This window comes from Nicotiana tomentosiformis, chromosome 4, assembly GCF_000390325.3.
Source record: "Nicotiana tomentosiformis chromosome 4, ASM39032v3, whole genome shotgun sequence".
Lineage (NCBI taxonomy): Eukaryota > Viridiplantae > Streptophyta > Magnoliopsida > Solanales > Solanaceae > Nicotiana > Nicotiana tomentosiformis.
In genome coordinates this window covers 12,724,814-12,748,875 of record NC_090815.1, presented here as the reverse complement: position 1 = coordinate 12,748,875, position 24,062 = coordinate 12,724,814, and the positions used below count along the sequence as shown (strand labels likewise).

General features: G+C 40.9%; 2 protein-coding genes across 2 annotated transcripts; one reads left to right on the top strand and one right to left on the bottom strand.

The window, feature by feature from the left end:
• Window positions 1-18,520: 18,520 nt before the first annotated feature.
• LOC104092815 (uncharacterized) lies at window positions 18,521-19,223 on the bottom strand. Its single transcript, XM_009598489.2, has 3 exons — window positions 19,006-19,223; window positions 18,822-18,900; window positions 18,521-18,748 (listed from the first exon to the last, which is right to left on the bottom strand). Exons 1-3 carry the CDS (start codon window positions 19,221-19,223, stop codon window positions 18,521-18,523), a joined length of 525 nt encoding a protein of 174 aa, XP_009596784.2.
• Window positions 19,224-22,311: 3,088 nt separating this feature from the next.
• LOC104092813 (uncharacterized) lies at window positions 22,312-23,081 on the top strand. The gene has a single exon (XM_009598487.4). It carries the CDS (start codon window positions 22,392-22,394, stop codon window positions 22,959-22,961), a length of 570 nt encoding a protein of 189 aa, XP_009596782.1. The 5' UTR covers window positions 22,312-22,391; the 3' UTR covers window positions 22,962-23,081.
• The last annotated feature ends 981 nt before the right edge of the window (window positions 23,082-24,062 follow it).

The following is a 24,062-nucleotide window of genomic DNA, read 5'->3' as shown; positions in this document are numbered from 1 at the left end:
AGTTGCTAGTACCTCAAACCAAAGAAGACATGTGGGTGATGATGTGTTGGTGCAAGATGATGATGATACAAGCAATGATGTTCAAGGTAATGAAGAAGCAAGGATTGATATTGATGAAAATGTGGCAGAGACGCAAGAAGAAGTGAACCTGTCTAGGGAGCACGTAACTGACATGCTGGAACCGGTAGTGCCAAAGGCTAAGGTACCAATGCCAAGGCCTCCTTCTATATACCCTCAAAGACTTGCAAAGCAAAACAATGAGAATTAATTCAAGAAATTCATTGATATGATGAAAATTTTGTATATAAATATGCCATTGGTTGAAGCCTTAGAACAAATGTCGGGATATGCCAAGTTCATGAAGGATTTGGTAACAAAGAAGAGATCAATGAACTGTGAAATGATCAAAATGACACATCAAGTGAGTGCTATGGTGCACTCCATGGCTCTAAAGTTGGAAGACCCCGGTGTTTTTACAATCTCGTGAACTATTAGGAGTACCGATTTCGCCAAAGCTTTATGTGATTTGGGGGTAAACATTAACTTGATGCCCTATTCTGTGTTCAAAATGTTGGGGATTGGGCAACCAAACCCACATCCATGGGGTTGCAAATGGCGGATCGGACAATGAAAAGGCTATTAGGGATCATCGTTGATGTGTTAGTTAAGGTCGATAAGTTCATCCTTCCCGCAGATTTTTTGATACTTGACTTTGAGGTTGACTATGAGGTGCCAATCATTATGGGGAGACCTTTCATTGCTACAGGGAAGGCCTTAGTTGATGTGGAAGCTGGAGAGCTCACCTTCCTGGTGGGCGATGAAAAAGTGGTGTTCCACGTTTGTAAATCAATGAGGCAGCCAAATAGCAACGAAGTGTGTTCGTTCGTGGATCTTGTGACCGAAGTAATTGTTGATGACACAAGTGCTGTGATAAATGTGGAAGATAACTTGGAAATTGTGTTGTTGAATCATAATGAGGATGAGAAGAAAGGCTTTGTAGAATGTGTCAATGCTTTGCAAGGAATGGGATCATATACTTATAAGCCCCGAAAACTTTCCTTTGATCTCGAAAACCGGAAGACTCCACCAACAAAGCCCCAATCGAGGAGCCTCCCACCTTGGAGTTAAAGCCTTTGCATTCACACCTCAGGTATGAGTTTCTAGGCCCTTGTTCCACTTTACCTGTTATTTTTTCCTCGTGCTTAAGTAACGTGCAGGTAGATGCCACCCTTGCAATGCTTCAAAGGAGAAATAAAGCAATAGGTTGGACATTGGCAGATATTCGAGGTATAAGCCCCGCCTTTTGCATGCACAAAATTATTTTGGAGGAGGATTCCAAACCCTCCGTGGAACATCAAAGACGATTGAATGAGGTCATGCAAGAGGTAGTAAAGAAAGAGATCATCAAGTAGTTGGATGCCGGGGTGGTTTACCCCATTTTCGATAGTTCGTGGACCTCGCCAGTGCAATGTGTCCCAAAGAAAGGGGGCATGACTGTGATCACAAATGAAAAAAATGAATTGATCCCCACAAGAACTGTCACTGGGTGGAGAGTGTGCATGGATTATAGAAATCTCAACAAAGTTACGCAGAAAGACCATTTTCCGCTTCCATTTCTTGATCAAATATTGGACAGGTTAGCCGGACGTGCTTATTATTGCTTATTGGATGGATATTTAGGATACAACTAGATTCTTATTGCACCTGAATACCAAGAGAAGACCACCTTCACTTGTCTATATGGCACTTTAACATTCTCGCGAATGCTATTCGGGTTATGCAATGCACCGACAACTTTTCAGCGGTGTATGCTGTCTATGTTCATTGATATGGCGGAGGACTTTCTCGAGGTTTTCATGGATGATTTCTCTGTCGTAGGGGATTCTTTTGAAGTGTGCTTGGATAAGTTGGATAAGGTATTGGCACGTTGTGAAGAAACTAGCTTGGTGCTGAATTGGGAGAAGTGTCACTTTATGGTCAATGAGGGCATTGTCCTTGGTCACATGATTTGCAAGAATGGTATTGAGGTTGATAAAGCAAAAATTGAAGTGATATCAAAACTCCCTCCCCCTACTTCCGTAAAAGGAGTGAGAAGCTTTCTAGGTCATGCGGGGTTTTACCGCCGATTCATTAAGGACTTTTCTAAGGTGGTAAACCCCTTGTGCAAACTCTTGGAGAAAGATGCCAAGTTCCTTTTGAATGAAGATTGTATGAAGGCATTTGAACTACTCAAGTATAAGTTGACTACCACTCCTATTATCACCGCGCCAAATTGGAGCTTACTATTTGAGCTCATGTGTGATGCAAGCGATGTGGCAGTTTGTGCGGTATTGGGGCAACGAATTAATAAGATCTTTCATCCGGTCTACTCTGCTAGCAAGACCATGAACGAGGCCCAAGTCAACTATACAGTGACCGAGAAAGAACTCCTAGCCATTGTCTTTGCTATGGAGAAGTTCCGCCCATACCTAATGGGTACAAAGGTGATTGTTCACACAGACCATGAGGCACTGCATTATTTGACACGAAAGAAAGACTCTAAGGCAAGGTTGATGCGGTGGGTACTTCTATTGCATGAGTTTGATCTAGAGATTCAAGACCGAAAGGGTAGTGAGAATCAAGTGGCAGACCACTTGTCCCGATTGGAGGAGGAGGGGAGGCCACATAATGGCCTTGATATCAATGATTCATTTTCTGACGAACAACTCCTTTCCATTTCTATGACTGGGATGCCATGGTTTGCCGATGTGGCCAACTATCTTGTGAGTGGAATTGTTCCAAATGAGTTCTCCTCAAATCAAAGGAAGAAGCTCAAACGGGACTGCCTGGACTACTATTGGGATGAGCCATATCTCTTCAAAATTTGTACTGATGGTGTTATCCGAGGATGTGTACCAGAAGAAGAACAATTGGGTATTCTTGAAGCTTGCCACTCTTCGCCATATGGTGGTCACATAGTGGGGCGAGAACTGCTACAAAGATCCTAAGCCGTGGATTCTATTAGCCTACCTTGTACAAAGACGCTAGCAAGCTCGTTAAGCGTTGTGATGATTGCCAAAGGGCCAGTGAGATCTCCAAGAAAAATGATATGCCCCTCACCACCATCCTAGAGATTGATATTTTCGATGTGTGGGACATTGACTTTATGGGTCCATTTGTGAGCTCGTGTGGGAACACCTATATTATTATTGTTGTGGATTACATTTCCAAATGGGTCGAAGCTATGGCTTTGCCCAACAATGAAGCACGGGGTGTGGCGGCTTTCTTGAAGAAAAACATATTCACAAGGTTCGGCACCCCAAGGGCCATCATTAGTGATGGGGGTTCACATTTTTGCAACAAAGCCTTTGACACTTTACTCTCCAAGTATGGTGTCACTCACAAGGTGTGAACCCCCTATCATCCCCAGGCAAGTGGACAGGTTGAAGTCTCCAACAGGGAGATCAAGAGTATTCTATCCAAGACTGTCAATGCAAATCGGACTGATTGGTCAATGAAACTTGATGATGCTCTTTGGGCCTATAGAATAGTTTACAAGACTCCAATTGGTATGTCTCCGTATCGGTTGGTATTTGGGAAATCATGTCACCTTCCGGTGGAATTAGAGCTTAAGGTCATGTGGGCGTTAAAGAAATTGAACCTTGAGTGGGATGTAGCTGCCAATCTTCGGGTGGAGCAATTAAATGAACTTGATGAGTTCCGGTTCCATGCTTACTACGGTTCGTCCTTGTATAAGGACAAGATGAAGTACCTACATGATAAGTATATCCAGAACAAAGAATTCAAAGAAGGTGATCTTGTTCTTTTATTCAACTCTCGGTTACGGATGTTTTCAGGAAAGCTTAAATCAAAGTGGAGTGGTCCTTTTGAAGTGGTACATGTGACTCCTTTTGGTGCTCTTGATTTGAAAAATAAGAATGATGAGATCTTTAGAGTCAATGGGCACCGGGTGAAGCACTACCTTGGTAAGGTTGATAATAGTTACGTTGTGGCATTTCTCTATTTCAAATGAATGATGGTAACATGCGTCGTGTCGCGACGTTAAATTAGGCGCTTCTTGGGAGGCAACCCATATGTTTTTCTTTCTTTTTATTTTCTTGTTTAGATTAGGCATTATTTTGGACTAATTGGTTATGAAGTGTATGCAGGAATTGGGTGTGCAGTGCAGAAAATTGACAAGACAAAAATTGGCCAAGTGGTGAAATTGTGCGGACCGCACAAGCCCTTCGCGGCCGCATAATTTTGTGTGCGGTCGCACAACTAAAAGATGGAAAATGCCAACTCTCTGAAGTTTGGCCTGATAAAATCCTTTATGGATTCGCGGTCGCGATCAAAATTTCGCGGACCGCACAGATTGTGCGGCCGCAACCATTTTTATGCGGACCGCATCACTGAATCAGCTGCTGAGTTAGAAAAGGTAAAGAGTGCGGATCGTACCAAAATTGTGCGGCCGCACTCAGGTAAGTCGGTGGGCCAACATCGTTAGAGTATAAATAGGACTTTTTGAGACTATTCACACTTTACACCCTCTGACCTCTCAAGCTAGACTAAAGCACAATATCTCTTTATTGTTTTCAATCTCATCCCATATTCATCAAGTGTTGATTTCCTACTATATTTCATTACTGGTATGTTGATTTCAATGAATTAATTTCATCTTTTTCTTTTTTTTCTCTTTGTTTTAGTTTTCTTTTTATCTAGGGTTAGATTCATGCCAAAAATGTCAAATTGATGCTTGATTCTCGCTTAGAAGCATGTGGGTAGTGTTTGAATGCATAATGGGGGCTGGGGTTAGTAGTTTTTATTGTTTAATTGCCAAAAATCATGCCTAATTAGTGAAAACCCTAGTATTAATCGTACTCTAGTGTCTCTCTGATTTGAATTTCGCGGCCGCACACATTTTTGTGCGGTCCGCGCTAGGGTATGCGGTCGCATACAAAATTGTGCGGTCCGCGATACCCTAGGTTGAAGGCACTTGTCATTGCTAAGTTTGTGCGGCCGCACTCAATTTTGTGCGGTCCACGGTTGGTTTTTGCAGCCGCACTCAATTTTGTACGGTCCGCACCATTAAACTTCAGAGACCTAACAAATCAATTATGCGGCCGCACTCAATCTTGTGCGGTCCGCGATGGGTTTTCGCAGCCGCACTCAAAAGTATGCGGTCCGCGCTGAGTTAACTTCAGAGAACCAGTAGTCTGAACCTTGGATCTCCACGACCGCACTCAATTTTGTGCAGTCCGCGATAGGTATTATACGGCCACACTCATTTTTGTGCGGTCCGCGATGGGCAGTCTACGGCCGCACTCACTTTTATGCGGTCCGTGCTGCCCTGTTCTGAGAAGCAGTGTCTTTTTTTTTCAACTGTAATTTAATAACACATGTTGAACCCCAATTCTAACTGACTTTCACTACTTGTGTGTTGCAGACAATGGTGCGTTCTCATGGTCGAGGTGATATTTCCAAAGGGAGGGGATAATCCTCCCGAGGCCGGGGTAAAGGAAAACCTAACGTGCCACTATCAGTCCAGAAAGTCTTGGGAGAAAAGACTACTCTCAGTAGACCAACTCCGGACTCCTCAGACACGAGTGAATACCTCCCATCCTGAGAAACTTCTGAGGGGGTTCTGTACAACTACAACTGGGGGCACAATCACAACAATTCCCCAATAGACTCCGTTTAGTCAATGAACCTTCCTCATCCTCTAGTTTTTCTAATGGCTCAGAGGGAGGTAGTCAGGAATATGAACCATCTTCCCCACCTGCTACAACACCTACCACAACAGCTACCCTAATCAATTTAGATGATGATGATGATGAGGTCCCGGATGACGGGAGAGGGGGTGACACAATTATGGGAAGCCTAGCTAGATCAAGGAAGCCGGAGGTGTGAGCTGATAGATTTGTAACTGAGAAGGCGTATGCAAACTTTCGGGAATGGTGGCCCCAAAGGTAGCTCACTCTTGAGCGGTAATTCATAACCAAAGACCTAAGCCAGCACAATCCGAATGTCCTAAAGCAATTTACGGAGAGAAAAGGATGGAAATGGTTCACCGGCCGGTTGCAAGATGCCAATGAATACCTCGCCAAGGAATTTTATGCCAATGTTGCCCACATCAAAAAGGGTACAAAGGTGACGAAGGTCCGGAACTTGAAAATCCGGTTTGATGGCCATGCACTGAACAAATATATAGGGTTTGAGTAGGTCGAGGCAGTGCAATACCTGGAGAAGCTAGCCTTGGGTGATGCAGTTCGCCCATGGCTAGCTGAGATACTTGCTATTCCGGGGACAACACCTGCATGGCTCACAACAGGAGTTCAAATTGTCAGTGCCACCCTTAACTTTGAAGAAAAAGGGTGGCAAACATTCGTGTGCAGCCATCTTGACCCGTGCCAGCATGAGAATGTCCTTCCACTCCCCCGGGCAGTATTGGTAGCTTCCATCATAGTAGGCTATCCTATTAATGTAGGAAACATGATATCCTACAACATTTCCAATGCAGTCCAGAAAGAAGAAATATCGTATCCCTAACCCAACTTCCTCACAAAGTATTTCCAAGACTAAGGGGTAAAGCCGAGACATTTTGATGTGGAGGTGAAGGCTAAAAAGCCTTTCTCATGATACCACTTCCATGGAGCGGACAACCCTAAATTCAAGGGTAAAGCCACTACCTCCACTGGCCAGTCTGAAGAGCCAGGGGTAGTGGCCACCGGGTCAGTTGCCGAGCCCTCCACAGCATCCGGTACTTCTACCGGAGTAGCTGCCATGGCTCCTCCTTCCTCCGGACCATCCCTCTCAGTGCCACTGTCAGTGCCCACATCTTCTACCTAACCTCAGACTGCACTGCGGGTTTCACAGACACTATCCACTCCCAACAACTGGATACAGGCAGCTACCACAAAGCTGGCTGCCATATCCAGTGCAGTGGCAGCACAATCTTCAACCCCATCAGAGCTTCAGGTACCTCCATCAGTGGAGGAATCTTTGAAGAAGATTCTGGATGACCAGAAGAAGATCCAGGAGACTCTTGATACACATGGGAGGATTATCAAGGATTTGGGGAAACAGGTGAAGAAGATGCGAAAGGCTCAAGCATCTAAGAAGTTGGTGGAGAAGTTGAGCAAAGAGGTTGAGAAGATTGCTTCTGCTGGTGATATTCCACTGGACCTGCTCATGGAGGAGACAGTCCCAGCAGCACACGCAGCAGTGCCCGAGGCATCAGAGGCAACAGCAACCCCGTAGTACCCCAGTCAGAGGATGTGGAGATCCAGTTAGAGGATACAGAGGGTGCTGATGAGCCCATGCATGCTGAGGACCCCGTCCATGTTGAGGACCCGATGGGAGGTTGTTGACCACATAGGGAGTTTTCTATACTCTCTACCCCTTTTCCCTGTTCTTATTTGTTATGAGCATTGATGACAATGCTATTTTTCATTTAGGGGGTGGTCCATTTTGATTTGATGACATTTGGTATGTAATAACCATTATACTATTTTTCTTTATCTTTCTTTATCTTTATTTTCACTTTTGGTATGTATATATTCTTACCATTCGATGTATATATTCATTTCCGTTATGTATATATTCGCTTTACTTCATTTTGTACATATTCAGTCTACTTTCCGTAGTTTACTTCATAACTTCTTTCGTTGTTTTTCCTTAGTGGTATACCTTCTTATTTACTTTAGTAGCTTCTTTTTAAGTTGTTAGCTTCTTTTTACGTTTTGTGTGAACAATAAACCTTTGGTTTTCTTAATGCCACGGTTCTTTCCAAAGGTGGATGTTGTGTGAACCGGGTGGCTCTTTCCAACGATGGATGGCGTGACAACCTTCTTAAGGAATTGAGTCTGTTTTCTTTATGTTTTTGTATATATTGTAGTAATGAATAAAAGTGTCTCAAGCAGGATTCACTTGGTACTAACATATTTACCTTCGACCTTATGGTTAGAAACAAGTTGATTGGCAAAGAATAGCTCTAGTTGTGACATTTAGACTCTTGTGTTGACTAAAACAATCATCAAATGATTTCTTTGAGCCATTTATGATTTTCAAACTTAGCTAGGGTTGTTGTGGGCCCTCAACTCTGTTCTCTTTAACAATCCAGCAGCTTGAGAGGTGAGGTATTGAATTGCAAGTCCAAGTTCCGTGCCAATAAGTCTAGAACTTGCCCTAAATGTTTGTCTAGGCGAAATTCTAAGTGTAGCTCGACTTGAGAAATGATTGTAGGCTCTCCTTGATCCAAATTGAAACTTGAAAGCTTCCGTAGCCTACCAAAGTGAGTAAAGTAGAAAGTTGAAGGGATTCAAAGAAAGCAATGATGAAAGGCATGGAGTGATTAGAAAAGGAGAAAAATGATTGTCATGAGCAAAAAAGAGTGACATTACGTCTCTCTAGTTCCCCTAAGGAAGAAGAAAATGACTCAAAGAGTCAAGAAAGTATGAGCCAAAAAGAGGAAATGGAGTGCTTAAGGAAAGATAAAACCATCATATGCTGATAAGTCCTACCTTGATTCAAAAGCCTTCATTACATTCCCGCAAAAGCCCTATATGATTTCAAGTTGAGTGAGCGTACATTAGTGGTGATTTACATAAGGCGAAAGCTTATGGAACTTAGAGCCGGACTTGTGACATTCTTTTGAGAGCGATGAGCGCACTTCTTCACAATCCTTGTTTTGAATGTTACATTCTAAATTGAGATTTGCTCATGGAGAGTAGAGGAGGAGGAGTTTGGGTTCCACAATGACCTACGTGATAGAGTGAGCTTCCTTGGTAAATTAAGTCAACTCTTGATGCTCTAGTGTCATATTAGAACTATGGTACTCAAAAAGTCAAAACATGGTGTTGTTAATAATTCATTTGTATTGAGGGTAATTTTTAGTCCCAATTAATGCATGATTGATTCACCTTAGGCCAGCTGAAATATCTTTTTTTCTAGTGGAGTTGTGAATTATCTTATTTGCTTGAGGACAAGCAAAAGCTTAAGTTTGGGGAAGTTGATAAGTAGGGATTTAAACCTATTATTTGCTCTCTTTGACTTGTGTTTTAGGCCAAAAATGCTTGAAGGTATTCCCGGAAACTAATAAAATATGCTTGCTTGCAGGAATTGTTCAAAATGAGCCAAAGGAATCAAAATCAACTCACAAAGGAGTCAAAACTTGAATAAAAACCAAGGCTAGGCAAAGAGGTCTGAAAGTGCGGACCACACAAATATTGTGCGGCCGCGAAAGCATGATGCGGCCGCGATCATAATTATGCGGTCCACAAGAGGGAGATTCAGAGAGTGTGATTTTGGGCTAAATGATGAGCGCGGACCGCACCAGAAATATGCGCCGCGAAAGTCCCTGTGCGGCCGTAATTGAAATTACGCGGACCGCGATGATTGAGATTCAAAGAGCTGATAACTTGAGCTAAAGAGAGAAGTGCAGACCGCACCAGAATTGTGCGGCCGCGATCGAAATTATGCGGTCCGCAAGATGAAGAATCAGAGAGTTGATTTCAAGCTAAACTCAAGCAAGTGCGGACCGTATCACTTTTATGCGGCCGCATAATCTGGAGCGCGGCCACACTTAGAATTATGCGGTTTGCGAAAGTTCAGGTCAAGTCAAATCCAAAAGAGAAGAACGCGGACAGCATCAGAATTATGCGGCCGCGAAAGCAAGAGTGCGGCCACACTCAGCATTACGCGGCCGCACAACCTCCGCAGGGGTATTTTTGTCAGATATTTTTAGCTTAGTATAAAAAGAACTTTTTGTCATATTTAGGTTATGTTATGTTTTGTATGAGCACCTAAGACGGCTGACTTTTCTATTTTCGGAAATTTTGTACTAGATTCACTTCTTAACATTAGATTTTCATTCCATAATTTATTATTATGGATTTTATCCTTATTTTATCTTTAATTTCTGTTATTTCCATGAGTAGCTAAACCCATAGCTAGGGTTGTGACCCAACCCTAGTATGGGTATTTAATGGGTATTTGATTTTAGGGCTTGAATGTGAATGGGTTAGTGATATTTAGCCTAGTTCTTGCTAGAACTCAAGAATTAATGGCTGCAAACATTGATTCATGCCTTTATGACTTAGTCTCAACTTGAGAAAGAGAGATTAAGTCTAGGAAAACTAGGCTAACAAGGAATTGGGGTGAACTCAACAAATTGATAGCCCCAATTAAAGGGTTAAAACTAGAGATAGTAATACCCAACTTGAGCTAATATCACTTGATTTGCATGAATACCCATTTGGACTTGAGAAAGCCAAATTGGGCAAAATCACTCAAACTACCGATAGGTATAGAGTGAGTACCCGGGTGTGATAGCTATATTATAATCCCAACTAATCAAGCTTGCCCTAGATTTTACTACCCGTTAGATATTCACCTAGGTAGAAGTCACTACCCTAATCTCTTTAAACATTTGAAAAACAACAATAAAATTATTGTCCTTAGTTTCTATTATTGCAATCTTTAGAGTAAAGTTAGAAGTAGAAATCAAACCCAAACTTGTGGAAGTGTAATTAGATTCAAAACCCGCATCTAGCTTAGATATAAACCTAATTCCAAACATTAACTCCCTGTGAATTCGATCCCGACCTAGTTGGGTTAAAACTGCATCGACCACCCTCGCTACTCAATAGTAGTATAGACTTGGACTCGATCAAGTTCCACCTATCATTTTTTTTACATGATGTTTCTAAAAAAAAAAATTATGAAATGAAAGAAAATGATAATTTTGGAAAGTTTTGGAATCTATTTGCAATGAAAATAGGATTCAATCTTAATTAATTTATATCTTTAAGCTGATACATCTTGGCGGTGCCCGGATGAATAGAATATCGGGAACTGTGGGACTCCTCAAGGATCAACTCACGAAGTGCATCCACATTAGGCACACAAATACGACCCTGCATCCTCAAAACTCCATCATCTCCAACAGTAACCTGCTTGGCATCCCCGTGCCGCACTATGTCTCTAAGGACAAGTTAATGAAGATCGTCATCCTGCCGATCTCTGATGCGCTCAAACAAAGAAGACCGAGCAACTGCACAAGCTAGAACACGGCTGGGCTCAGAAACATCTAACCTCATGAACTGTTTAGCCAAGGCCTGAACATCCAATGCAAGCGGTCTCTCACCAATTGGAATATATACAAGGCTACCCATACTTACTGACTTACTACTCAAAGTGTCGGCCACCACGTTGGCCTTCCCGGGATGATACAATATGGTGATATCATAGTCTTTCAATAGCTCCAGCCACCTCCTCTGCCTCAAATTGGGTTCCTTCTGCATGAACAAATACTGCAAGCTCCGATGATCAGTGAATACCTCACATGGCACGCCGTAAAGATAGTGCCTCCAAATCTTCGGCGCGTTAACAATGGCTGCCAGCTCTAGATCATGAACATGGTAATTATTCTCGTGAACCTTCAGCTGCCGTGAAGCATATACAATAACCTTGCCACCCTGCATCAATACCGCACCCAGACTAATACGGGATGTGTCACAGTATACTGTATAAGATCCTGAACCTGTGGGTAACACCAATACCGATGCTGCAGTCAAAGCAGTCTTGAGCTTTTGAAAGCTCGCTTCACACTCGTTTGACCACCTGAACGGGGCACCCTTATGGATCAATCTAGTCAATGGGGCTTCTATGGATGAAAACCCCTCCACAAATAGACGGTAATAGCTCGCCAAACCCAGGAAACTACAGATCTCTATAGATGATGTGGGTCTAGGCCAGTCCTAAACTGCCTCAATCTTCTTAGGATCCACCTGAATACCCTATGCTGATACAACGTGACCCAAGAAAGCAACTGAACTCAACCAAAACTCGCATTTTGAGAACTTAGCATATAATTGGTTATCTTTCAGAGTCTGAAGAACGATCCGAAGGTGCTTCTTATGCTCCTCTCGATCGTGGGAGTAGATCAAGATATCATCAATAAACACAACCATAAAAGAATCCAAGTAGGGTCTGAACACCCGGTTCAACAAATCCATGAATGCTGCTGGGGCATTTGTCAGCCCAAATGACATCACTAGAAACTCATAATGCCCATACCGAGTACGAAAAGCTGTCTTAGGAACATCAGATGCTCTAATCCTCAACTGATGGTAGCTATATCTCAAATCAATCTTTGAAAACACCTTGGCACCCTGAAGCTGATCAAATAAATCATCAATCCTCGGCAATGGATACTTGTTCTTGATGGTGACTTTGTTCAACTGTCGACAATCTATACACATCCTCATCGATCCATCTTTCTTCTTCACAAACAACACAGGTATATCCCAGGGCGAGGCACTAGGTCTAATGAAGCCCTTATCAAGCAAATCTTGCATCTGCTCCTTCAATTCTTTCAACTCTAGCGGGGCCATGCGATATGGCGGAACAGAAATAGGCTGAGTGCCCGAAGCCAAATCAATGCAGAAATCAATATCCCTGTCGGGTGGCATCCCCGACAGGTCTGCAGGAAACACCTCTGGAAACTCACGAATAATCGGCACCAAATCTATGGAAGGAACCTCTGCACTAGATTCGCGGACATAAGCCAAATAAGTTAGACACCCCTTCTCGACCATATGCCGAGCCTTCACATAAGAGATAACCCTGCTGGCAGAATGACTAAGATTCCCTCTCCACTCTAATCGAGGCAACCCCTGCAAGGCTATGGTCACCGTCTTGGCGTGACAATCCAATATAGCATGATAAGGTGACAGCCAATCCATACCCAGTATGACATCAAAATCAACCATGTCGAGAAGTAAGAGATCTACACGAGTCTCAAGACTCCCAATGGTGACCACCCACAAACGATAAACACGATCTACAACAATATTATCTCCCACTGGTGTGGACACATACACAGAAGAACCCAAAAAATCACGGGGCACAACCAAATAGGAAGCAAAATAGAATGACACATAAGAGTAAGTAGATCCAGGATCAAATAGAACTGAAGCATCTCTACTGCAAACTGAAACAATACCTGTGATAACAGTGTCAGATGATTCAGCCTCAGGCCTGGCTGGGAAAGCATAACACCGGGGCTGGGCCCTACCACCCTGAACTTCATCCCTGGGACGGCCTCTAACTGGTTGGTCTCCATCTCTAACAGCCTGACCTCCATCTCTAACAGTCTGGCCTCTACCTTTGGCTGCCTGACCCCTGCCTCTGGCTGGCTGAGCAGGTGCTGCAGCAACTGGTGCCAGAACCATGGCACAAGAACTCTGATGCTGTGAGCTGCCCGTTGTCCGAGGGCAAAATCTAGAAACGTGACTCGAATCACCACATGTATAACATAACTTTGGTTGCTTTGACTGCTGACCCTGAAACTAACCCTGTCGACCTGAATAACCACCCTGATAACTCTGGAGTGCAGGTGCACTAATAGGAGCTGGTGGTGCACTGTAGGCTAGCTGGTCGGAATAATGCATCTGAGGGCCACGACCACCTGAGGCACCCTGGGATACCTGGAGCGCTGAATGAAACGACCTGGGAGGATGGCCTCTACCAAAAGTACTCCTGCCTCTAGATGAGGCACCGCTGAACTCACCGGAATGATGAGGTCTCTTGTTAGACCCCTGACCTCCCTAAGTAAGAACCAGTTCGACTCGTCTGGCGACATTAGCAGCCGCCTGAAAAGAAATCTCACTCCCAGTTTCCTTAGCCATCTCCAATCTGATAGGCTGAGCAAGTCCATCAATAAACCTCCTCACCCCCTCTCTCTCTCTCTCTCGGTGGGAAGCAGAAGAATAGCATGATGGTCCAAATCCACAAAACGGGTCTCATACTGAGTAACAGTCATACTGCCCTGCTGGAGACACTCAAACTGATTGTGACGCTCCTCTCTCAATGTGATAGGCAGAAATTTCTCTATGAAGAGCTGAGAGAACTGGTCCCAAGTAAGAGAAGGCGACCCAGCTGGTCTGGTCAACAAGTAATCTCTCCACCATTTCTTGGCAGAACCAATCATCTAAAATGCAGCAAAATCGACCCCATTGGTCTCCACTATACCCATGTTCCGTAAAACCTCGTGACAGCTGTCAAGATACTCCTGGGGATCCTCTGAAAGAGCACCACTGAAGTGAACATGAAAGAGCTTGATAAACCTTTCCAATCTCCATAAAGCCTTAGAAGACATAGCTGGCCCATCTCCGACCTGTGCCGCAATAACCGGCTGAACTAATCCGACTGGCTGAGCTGCTGGAGCCTGATACTGGGGAGTTATCTGCTCCAGAGCGGGAGTGGTAGGAGTCTGGGCTCCTCCTCCAGCCTGAGAGACTGCTGGTGCCATGGGAAATGTGTCAGTCTGGGCCACACTCTCCATAAGGCCCACCAAACGGACCAAAGCATCCTGAAGTACTGGGGTAGCAATGAACCCCTCCGGAACCTGAGCTGGTCCAGCAGGAACAGTCTGGGCTGGAACCTCCTCGTCAAGCTCTATCTGAGGCTCCACTGCTGGGGCTGCTGCTCGGGCCCTAGGTTGAGTCCTGCCCCTTCCTCGGCCTCTGGCACGACCTCGGCCTCGACCTCTGCCCCGCGTAGGAGCTGTCACTGGAGGCTCTGGCTGCTGCTCAGCTGAGGAAGTGGTACGTGTTCTCGCCATCTGCGAGAGAATAAGAGTAGAAGAGTTCAATCAGTATTGAGAAAGCAAAATCGCACGACAAAGAAGAATATAAGTGAAACTTGTTCCTAAACCTCAAAGTCTCTAGAAGATAAGCACATATGTCTCCGTACCGATCCTCCAGACTCAACTAAGCTTTCTCGTGAATCGCGAGACCTAAGCAACCTAGTGCTCTGATACCAACTATCACGACCCAAAATTTTCCACTGACGGGACCGTGATGGTGCCTAACATTTCACTTGCTAGGTAAGCCAACGTTAGAAAATCGTTAAACCAATTCCTTATTTCCATTCAGTAAATAACAATAATTAACTAAGATGAAATATAATAAGTGCGGAATATCATAAAACTGTATTAATTACTACCACCTGGATCTGGAGTCACAATTCACGAGCATTCTAGAATTTACTACAAGTAATAGTCTGAAAGAAATACAACTATCTGAATGAAAGAAAACAGTAGCATGTAAAAGATAGACGGGGACTTCAAGGTCTGTGAACGCTGACAGATCTACCTTGAGTCTTCGGACAGCGGACCAGTATCAAATCTCGATCAACCTGAGCCGGTATCAAAATCTGCACAGAAAGTGTAGAGTGCAGCATCAGTACAACCGACCCCATGTACTGGTAAGTGTCGAGCCTAACTTCGGCGAAGTAGTGACGAGGCTAGGACAAGACTCCCACATATAACCTGAACAGTATAATCATGCTAGTGGCAATAACAGTAAGTAAAGCAATAACACATAAATAATGGGAAGGGGACATACAATGGGGGAATACAACATAAAGAGTGAGAATAATGAAAAGACAGAATTAAACAGAAATTCCTTAAACGAATTGAGCAATTAAAACAACAAAGGAAAACTGCACGGCATCACCCTTCGTGTTTTTACTCTCAACCTCACCAAATAAATAAATAGAACGGCACGACATCACCCTTCGTGCTTTACACTCTTCCTCACAATATAAATAAAACATGCACTACATCACCCTTCGTGCTTTACACTCTTTCTCATAATATAAATAAAGTATGTACGGCATCACCCTTCGTGCTTTACACTCCTCCTCACCAATCACAGAATCGATAACAATGGATAAATAAGAGCATCACAAAGGAACCCGTATTTTGCCCATAATCAATAGCACAATGTAATCTCAACCTTGAATCAATATTCGAAAGTTACCAAATCTCAGTGAAACCAGATATGAGTCACCCAACATTTCAAATAACCCGCTAAGCACGGATAGTAGAATTTAAGGCTACAAAATAGACAAGAATAGAATTTCACTCGCATGCTATGACTCGACAACGACGCATAGATGCTCGTCACCTCACCTATACATTGTATTTAATAACCAAACACGTAGCAAATGAATACATAGTACCTATTCCCTCAAGCCAAAATTAGACACGACACTTACCTCGCTCCGAAGGCCACTTAATTCTCAATCATAGATTTTCTTTTGGAATTCACCTCTAAACCACTCATATCTATTCAAAAATGACTCAATAATAACAAATATTTCTAAAGGAATCAATTATATTTCATAAATTAAATTTCCAAAATTTTCCTCCAAAAAGTCGAAAAAATCGACCCCGGGCCCGCTTGGTCAAAACCCGAAGTTCGGACCAAAATCCTTTTATCCATTTACCCCCGAGCTCGAATATGTAATTAGTTTTGGAATCCGACCTCAAATCGAGGTCTAAATCTCCAAATTTCCGAAATTCCTAGTTTCTACCCTAACCCCTAATTCTGCCATGCAAACTCTAGATTTTAGGTTGAATTCTAGTAAAATGAAGTAAAAGATTAAAAGAAACAAGTTAAGGAATACTTACCTATGATTTGGGGAAGAAAATATCTTTGAAAAATCGCCCTAGGCCTCCTATCCTTTTGAAAACGAGAAGAAAAATGGCTGGAGTCTGAATTAAATGAACTCACTGTCCAACGACCTTCGCACCTGCAGTGCTTTGGTCGCACCTGCGCATCCGCATGTGCGAACAGGATGTGCGCTTCTGCGAAAAAGGACTGGGCCAACTGGGGCTGCACCTGCGGACAGGGTTCCACTTATGCGGTCCCGCTCCTACGGAGAAAGGTCCGCATCTGCGGAAAAATGAAGTTAAGGCCTGGGTGGCACCTGCGGGGCTATCGCTTGCACCTGCGAGCTCGCACCTACGACCAAAGGCTCGCAGGTGCGGGCACACCAGATTTGGTGCACCAGCAGCCTTGTTGAGGTTTGAACTCAACTCGCACATCGCCCGAATGGCACCCGAGCCCTCGGCTCCAAACCAAACATGCACGCAAGTCTAAAAATATCATACGAACTTGCTCGTGCGATCAAATCGCCAAAATAATACCTAGAACTACGAATTTAGCACCAAATCAAATGAAATTCTCAAGAACACTTTAAAATTCCTATCTTCTCAACTTGACGTCCGAATCACGTCAAATCAACTCCGTTTCTCACCAAATTTTACAAACAGGTCTTAAATATCATAATGAACTTGTACCGGGCTCCGAAACTAAAATACGAACCTGATACTAATAATGCCAAATATCAATCAATTCTTAAAAATAAATAATTTTCAAACTTTTAATTTTTATCAAAAATTTATAACTAGAGCTAGGGACCTCCGAATTCGATTCTGGGCATACGCCCAGGTCCCATAATTCGATATGGACCTACCGAGATCGTCAAAGCACGGATCCAGGCCCGTTTACCAAAAATATTGACCGAAATCAACTAAAATCAACTTTTAAGATAAATTTTCTTATTTTTATTAATTTTCAACATAAAAGCTTTTCGAAAACCTACCCGGACTGTGCACGCAAATCGATGAGGGTAAAAATAAGATTTTTAAGGCTTAAGAGCGCATATTCGAGTTTTAAAATATAAGATGACATTTGGGGTCATCACAGTACCAAATAAAAATCTTCATCTGCTTTACTATGACTGATTGAAAATGGAACTCTAGTTTGCCTAGCCAATGGGCATACATCATAATGATGTAAAATAAAATCAGCCTTATTTGTAAAAATAGAAATCTTCCTAAGTACTGCCATTGGAACATGGCCTAATCTTCTATGCCAAACTTTTGGACTTCCTTCCTTAACAGCCATACACCTCCTGTTTTCCAAAATGTTCCTTTTAGTCGGACAATCCAACATATAGAGTCCATCTAACTCTCTACCAGTCACATTCACTTTTCCAGTGCAATGGTCCTGAAAAATATAGACTCCAGGAAAGAACAAACCACAACAGTTTAGTTCTCTTGTCACTTTGGAGACAGATAAGAGATTAAATTTAAAAGATGGCACACACAATACATCTTTGATTACATCACCTCCAGTCAACTGACAATCACCAACATGTGTTATTTGAGCAGAATCACCTGTTGGCAATTGTACATTTCCTGAATTTCTTACTTTAACACCATTAAGCAACAATTTGTCATTACTAATTATGTGATTAGTGACCCTGGTATCAACTATCCATTGAACACTATTAACCTGTGAAAAATAAGATTACCTGCCAAATGAGCACTAGCATTTAAAGTTGAAACCTTTCTTAGCATATTCAGAAGCATAGAGTATTGCTCCTGAGTGAATGCTGGAGCAGCAGTGTTCTCATGCACCACCACATTTGCCTTCTTCTTAGATTTAAAATTAGCAGGGTAACCAATGAGCTTATAACAGTTCTCTTTCAAATGCCCTTTCATGCCACAATAGTCACACTTCATTAGTTTATAGCATCTATCCTTAGAATGACCTCTTAGATGACAAAACTCACATTCAACATTATAATTCTTCTTAGATTTAGAAATAGCTCCTACTTGTGATGTAAACAAAATAGTTGGCTCAATGCCAGTGTTAGCATACTGATTTCTTGCGACTATCTTCTAACTTTCATCTTGAACAATCATAGCATACGCCTGGCTTACAGTAGGCAAATATGTCTTTAGTAGAATCTGACTACGAGCTTGGTTGTAGCCCTCATTGAGGCCCATAAGAAACTGATAGAGCCTCTGATGTTGTAAATACTTAAGAAATTCTTTAGATTTAGGACAACCACAAGGAGGAGGCATAAGAGAGTCATACTCGTCCCATAGATCTTTGAGTAAAATACACTGATACAGAGGATGTGCCCTGAGTAAGAGTAAATATTTCCCTATGCAATTGATATTCACGAGATCCGTTTACCTTGTCAAAACACTCCTCCAAGGCTGACCAAATGTCATGAGCATTTGAAGAAAGCAGGACCCCAGTCACCAATTCCTTGCTAACATTATACATTATCCATGAAATTACGATTGCATTGCACCGATCCCATAATTTTCATAGTTCTGGCTCAAAATCCTCTTTTGAGATAGTGTCGTCCACAAACCCAACTTTATTTTTCCCAAGCAGTGAATATTTCATAGCTCGACTCCAAATCATGTAATTATCCATGACGGTCAACAAAAAACCTATGGACAACGATCCTGGGCCATCAGACAGATAGAGATAGAGTGGGTGATTATGGTCAATCACCATCGGTCCTCCACCAGAAATACCGCCAGTAACTCCATTTTCCTTATCGGCAACATCATCTTCAATCGCCATGAAAACAACAAGTAATTAGGGTTTCTGGCACAAAAAGAGCTGAATTCCTCGATTTAACCAGAAATCTACGAAAAATCCCTCAATTCAGCTAATTAGGGCTCTGATACCATGTTAACTTTCACTGTTTACATTGATTATGAAGTGTAATCCATAACTGAATGAATTGAGAAGACGAAATTAAGAGCAGAAGAAAGGTAGAGAACAGAGAGAACAATCTGATTACTTCTCTGCTTAGCAATGTCGGTTACTACTAACAAAATGAATATATGCGTATACTTATACTAATATCTATTGACTCCTAACATATGAGAGCTGTAAATAAGAAAAATAACATAATTATCCCTATAGCTAACTAATGATCAGGGAACTGTAGTACAATTAACTAACTCCTTTACAGGTTGCACTTTGAAATTAAAAGGGTACTTAAATCCTTTCTTAACCATCATACTTGAGTTGGAAAGATCCAAATATAAATAGAGTTTAAGTTATATACATGTGTAAAGAGTTTTTAAACTATCAGGTCATATAAAGGATATAAAGGCAAGCTTCTTAAAATGTGAAATTTATAATCTTAAAAATAAAATTTCTGTTATAACAGTTAAAAGTTACCTAACAGTGTATTTAACTTAACCTCAAATAAATATTGTTGACAATTAATGTGTTGTTGAATGTATAAAGGTCAAGGCAGACTTGATCTTGTGCGCTCTAACACAATAATTCGAGAAATTAAATCACTTATTAGTATTCTTGACTTCGATATGATTTTAACATGAAATCTCATGATACTCAACCCAATTCATTGATCATAGGCCACACCCTTAGGTGCCGCTGCATCGGTTTATTTACCTAATTGAAATTTGTTTTAAAGTCTAAAGTTGGATTAAGTTTTATTTCGAAGGCTTAAATACTCGAAATTCTAAATTTATATTCCTACTACCTAGAATTTGAGTTTCTTCTATGTTTTTTAGATCATCTTTAACATTGGGACCCTTTTTTAAATGAAAAAATCTAGTGTATGTTCATATATAGCTAAAAAAGGAACTAGAAGTTATATATTTGTCATGGCACCAACTACAAAAACTACAATAACCTCCGTAAACAAATGTCTTGTCAGTTAATCTTTTATGTGCAGTTTTTCATTATTGTGTCATTGTAGTTATAAGTGTCTCGGTGATATTTATCAGATTGTTGTGTCTACTTAGGTAATGGTTGCTCAAAATAGAATTTCATTATTGGTTGTATTCGATTATATTTAAGATGATTGTGTAATAATTGGCCATGAATGAAGTTAGTCATGTGGATTAGGTACAAAATCGATCTTTAATCCAGATTTAGAATATAAATAAGCATACCTGATTCTCTTCTTTAGTTGAATTGATTTTTTTTTCATTTTCGTCTATAATATGGTGAAATGAATGAGATTATTTCACTCTTAATTTTAGGCTCGAGCAATTAATAAAAATAAAAATTTTCTCTAAAAAGCGCGTCCCACTTAAATTGGTCATATGCGGCATAAACTATATCAAAATAAAACACCTTTCTTTTCATCCTTGTCCTTTTGTCCCTACCAGGAAGAAAGAATTCTTGGCCTTGGATTTCAAATTATATATGTCTACACACATTTTTGTTTTTATTAAATTTTGGTACATTCATTCTTAGACTATAAATAAGCATACAACAAGCAAAGGTCGTATATAGTGAAACATAAATCAGCTATTGGAAAGTGAAAGTTGTTCCAATTATCAAAGGTAAGGTGTAGAATTGGAAATATTGAATAAAAATTAACAGAATTGGTTAGCTATTATAAAAAATCAATGGAGATAGCATATTTTATTCCAATATACTTTTAAAGACAAGTAAAAGTGGGAGAGAAATGTAAACCATAAAACAGCTCGTTTTCTAAAGCTGATATAACGACCCAAATTTAACGACTAATTTTAGTTTCAATCTCTAATTTGTTGCTATACTATATATTTGTTCTTTTATTTTCTTATTTTGCGATGGAGTTATAATATTATAGCTAATCTGTCGCTCAATAGCAATGGAAAATGATCTATTGCTAAATCCATCGATAATCTTTTTTTTTTGGGTAGTATCCCCCGAAGATCCTCTACAATATGCTTTTCTCTTCGTCCCATTTTATATGAAGGTTAATCTGAGCATGAAATTTAAGAAATTGAAAGAACTTTTTTGACATGTAAACCAAATATATGCAAAGTATAATTAATTATCTTTTTAAATAAGTAGTGGCAAGAGTTCCATGCATGCTTTTATTCTCTCTCACCTTATAAAAGTGTGAATATTTTATAATAAGTAAATCCCAACAAATCATGTCATTAAAAATAATATAAAAACTAAAAAATATACTCACCATTATAAATGGGACAGAGACAGACTAAAAAGAAGTATATCATACGGGCTAAATAACAAATAAAATGGGTGCATGTGAATGGGTAATAGGACTTTTGTGGTTGATGTTGAGACAACTCTCTTTTAATCCTTGTCCTTTTATCCTTCTAAGGAAGAAATATTTTTGGCCTTGGATTTCAATATTTCGATCTCATCCTCAAACTATATGTCGCACACTCAATTTTGTTAATTAAATTATGTCACATTCACTCTTAGAAAATAAAAGGACCACAAAATTGACAAACTAAATAAAAATACTCTATTCATTTCAATTCGTTCGACTTTACATTTCCTTTTTAGTCCGGTTAAAAGAATGATTTTTTTAAAACTAAAAGTAATTTAATTTAAGTATTTTATTTCACTTTTTAATAAAAGCTTTTATCATGGCACACTATTAAGATATTTTAAGACTATAAATTTTTTTAAAAAAATTCCTTTCTAAACACATATCCAGACTAATAAGTTTGTCATAACCGAAGCGAATGAAGCGCGGTCAGACATTTCTATAACAATATTCTTATATAATAATTATTCAATATAAATATCAAATTTTTCGAAATTAATTTTTTATATTATATTATAATATATATTCTATATAACAGTATTTTATTATAGCGTCCAGAAAATATCAGAACAAATGTGGTTGTTTTAGAGAGATTTGACTGTATTATATTTTTGAAAAATAAAAAAGTTAAAAATAAAAAGAGGAAAAGAAAGCTTCTTATCTATCATAACCAGAGGAACTGAAACATTTGAAAAATGGCGACCTTAACACCTTCTACTCTGCAACTCACAAAATCAAACCCACTCTTCTCACAATCTCCCTTCAAACTCCACGCGCAATCCAATTTCTCCTTCACCACACGCGCCACCGCGGACGAATCCTCACCGCCCGACACAGAAGCAGAAACCGTCACCGAAACATCCTCGGACCCGGACAGCTTCGAGAGTAAGCTGTCCCAAGTCCGGCTCCGGTACCGAAGCGGAACGGGTAAAAAAGCGGAGCTCCGAAAGACACGAAAGGGCAAAACAGCAACAGCCGGATCCGGGGCCGGGTCGAACATGTTCCTCCCGCCAATTCCGTTAAAGGAACCGGTATCTGATGGACTGAATGTCGAATTCGGGTTCAGCCCATATTCGGAGCGGGTCAATGGCCGGATCGCGGGTCTTGGGTTAACAGCTTTGCTTTTAGTGGAACTTGCGACAGGTAAGAGCGTGATTAATTATCACACGCCGTCAATTGTGTTTATTCAGGTTTATTTTGTGGCGGCTTTAGCGGCTGTTTATTTGAAGTTTGAGAAAGAAAAAGTTAGTGTTTGGCCTAAATAGTTAGTTTACCTGCTAAGAAATGAGCTGCCTTTGCTGAGCTCTTTGAGATTTTTTTTCCAATTTGTTGAACAATTTATTATACCTTTCTTAAATGTGCATTTGTATGATAATTTGTACCGATTGCTAGACTGCTGCTCTTTATTACTACTGTTGTGCTAATGCATTTCTTGAGCCGAGGTCCACCGGAAATAACTTCCCAATCTTGAACAACTTCAGTATCTTGACGAAGTAGTGGTAAGGTCCGCGTGCAAACTACCTTTTCCAGACTCCAATATAATAAAATGCGAGAAAACCATGCTTTTAGAACAAGAAGGTTTTGATTCTGGCAGACGGAGCTCTAGAAGTGAAGTTCCAAATAGTATTGGTTTTCTGCTACTGAGATTGAACATGGATTACACTGGATATATTGTTGATGTTTGATAGAGTGCTACTGAATTTGGTATATCTGAGCAACATATATTTTGGTCACTTCATTTGAGGCGAAGGTTATAATTTGCAAAAGTTGAAAGATTTCTAGAAGTCTTTCTGAATTAGATTAGCAAGAAACCAAACTAGAAAAAGAAATAGTCTTTCAATTGCAACAATGTGAACTCATTTGATCCTACACTATATTAAGTGGAACTGGTCACTTTGAAGGGGAGCCTCGGTGCATGATAAAGTTATTGTCATATGACCAGGGGGTCACGGGTTCGAGCCGTGAAAACAGTCACTTGCAAAAATGCAGGATAAGACTGCGTACAATAGACTCTTATAGTCCGACCCTTCCCCGAACCCGTACATAGCGGGAGCTTAATGCAATGGACTATCTTTTTGGTCATTTTGTATTAGTAATATGAGCCAAATACGTGAGATGTAATCAATAGATTTCTATTTTTTCAACAAAGTCCTTCCAGTAAAATCGAACTTCTTAGTACAGTTGATTTCGGTATGTCAATTTAATTTAAAGAGGAAGAGGGAAGAAATTCCAGCCTTTAGAAAGTCTAAGTCATTTGGGAAGCGGGAGATCGATCCACTCCGGCTTAGCGGAAATACTTGAACTCGAGTCATTCAATTCCTTAAGCCATGTCCATACTAGAAGAGCTAAATCAGATGATGACTAGA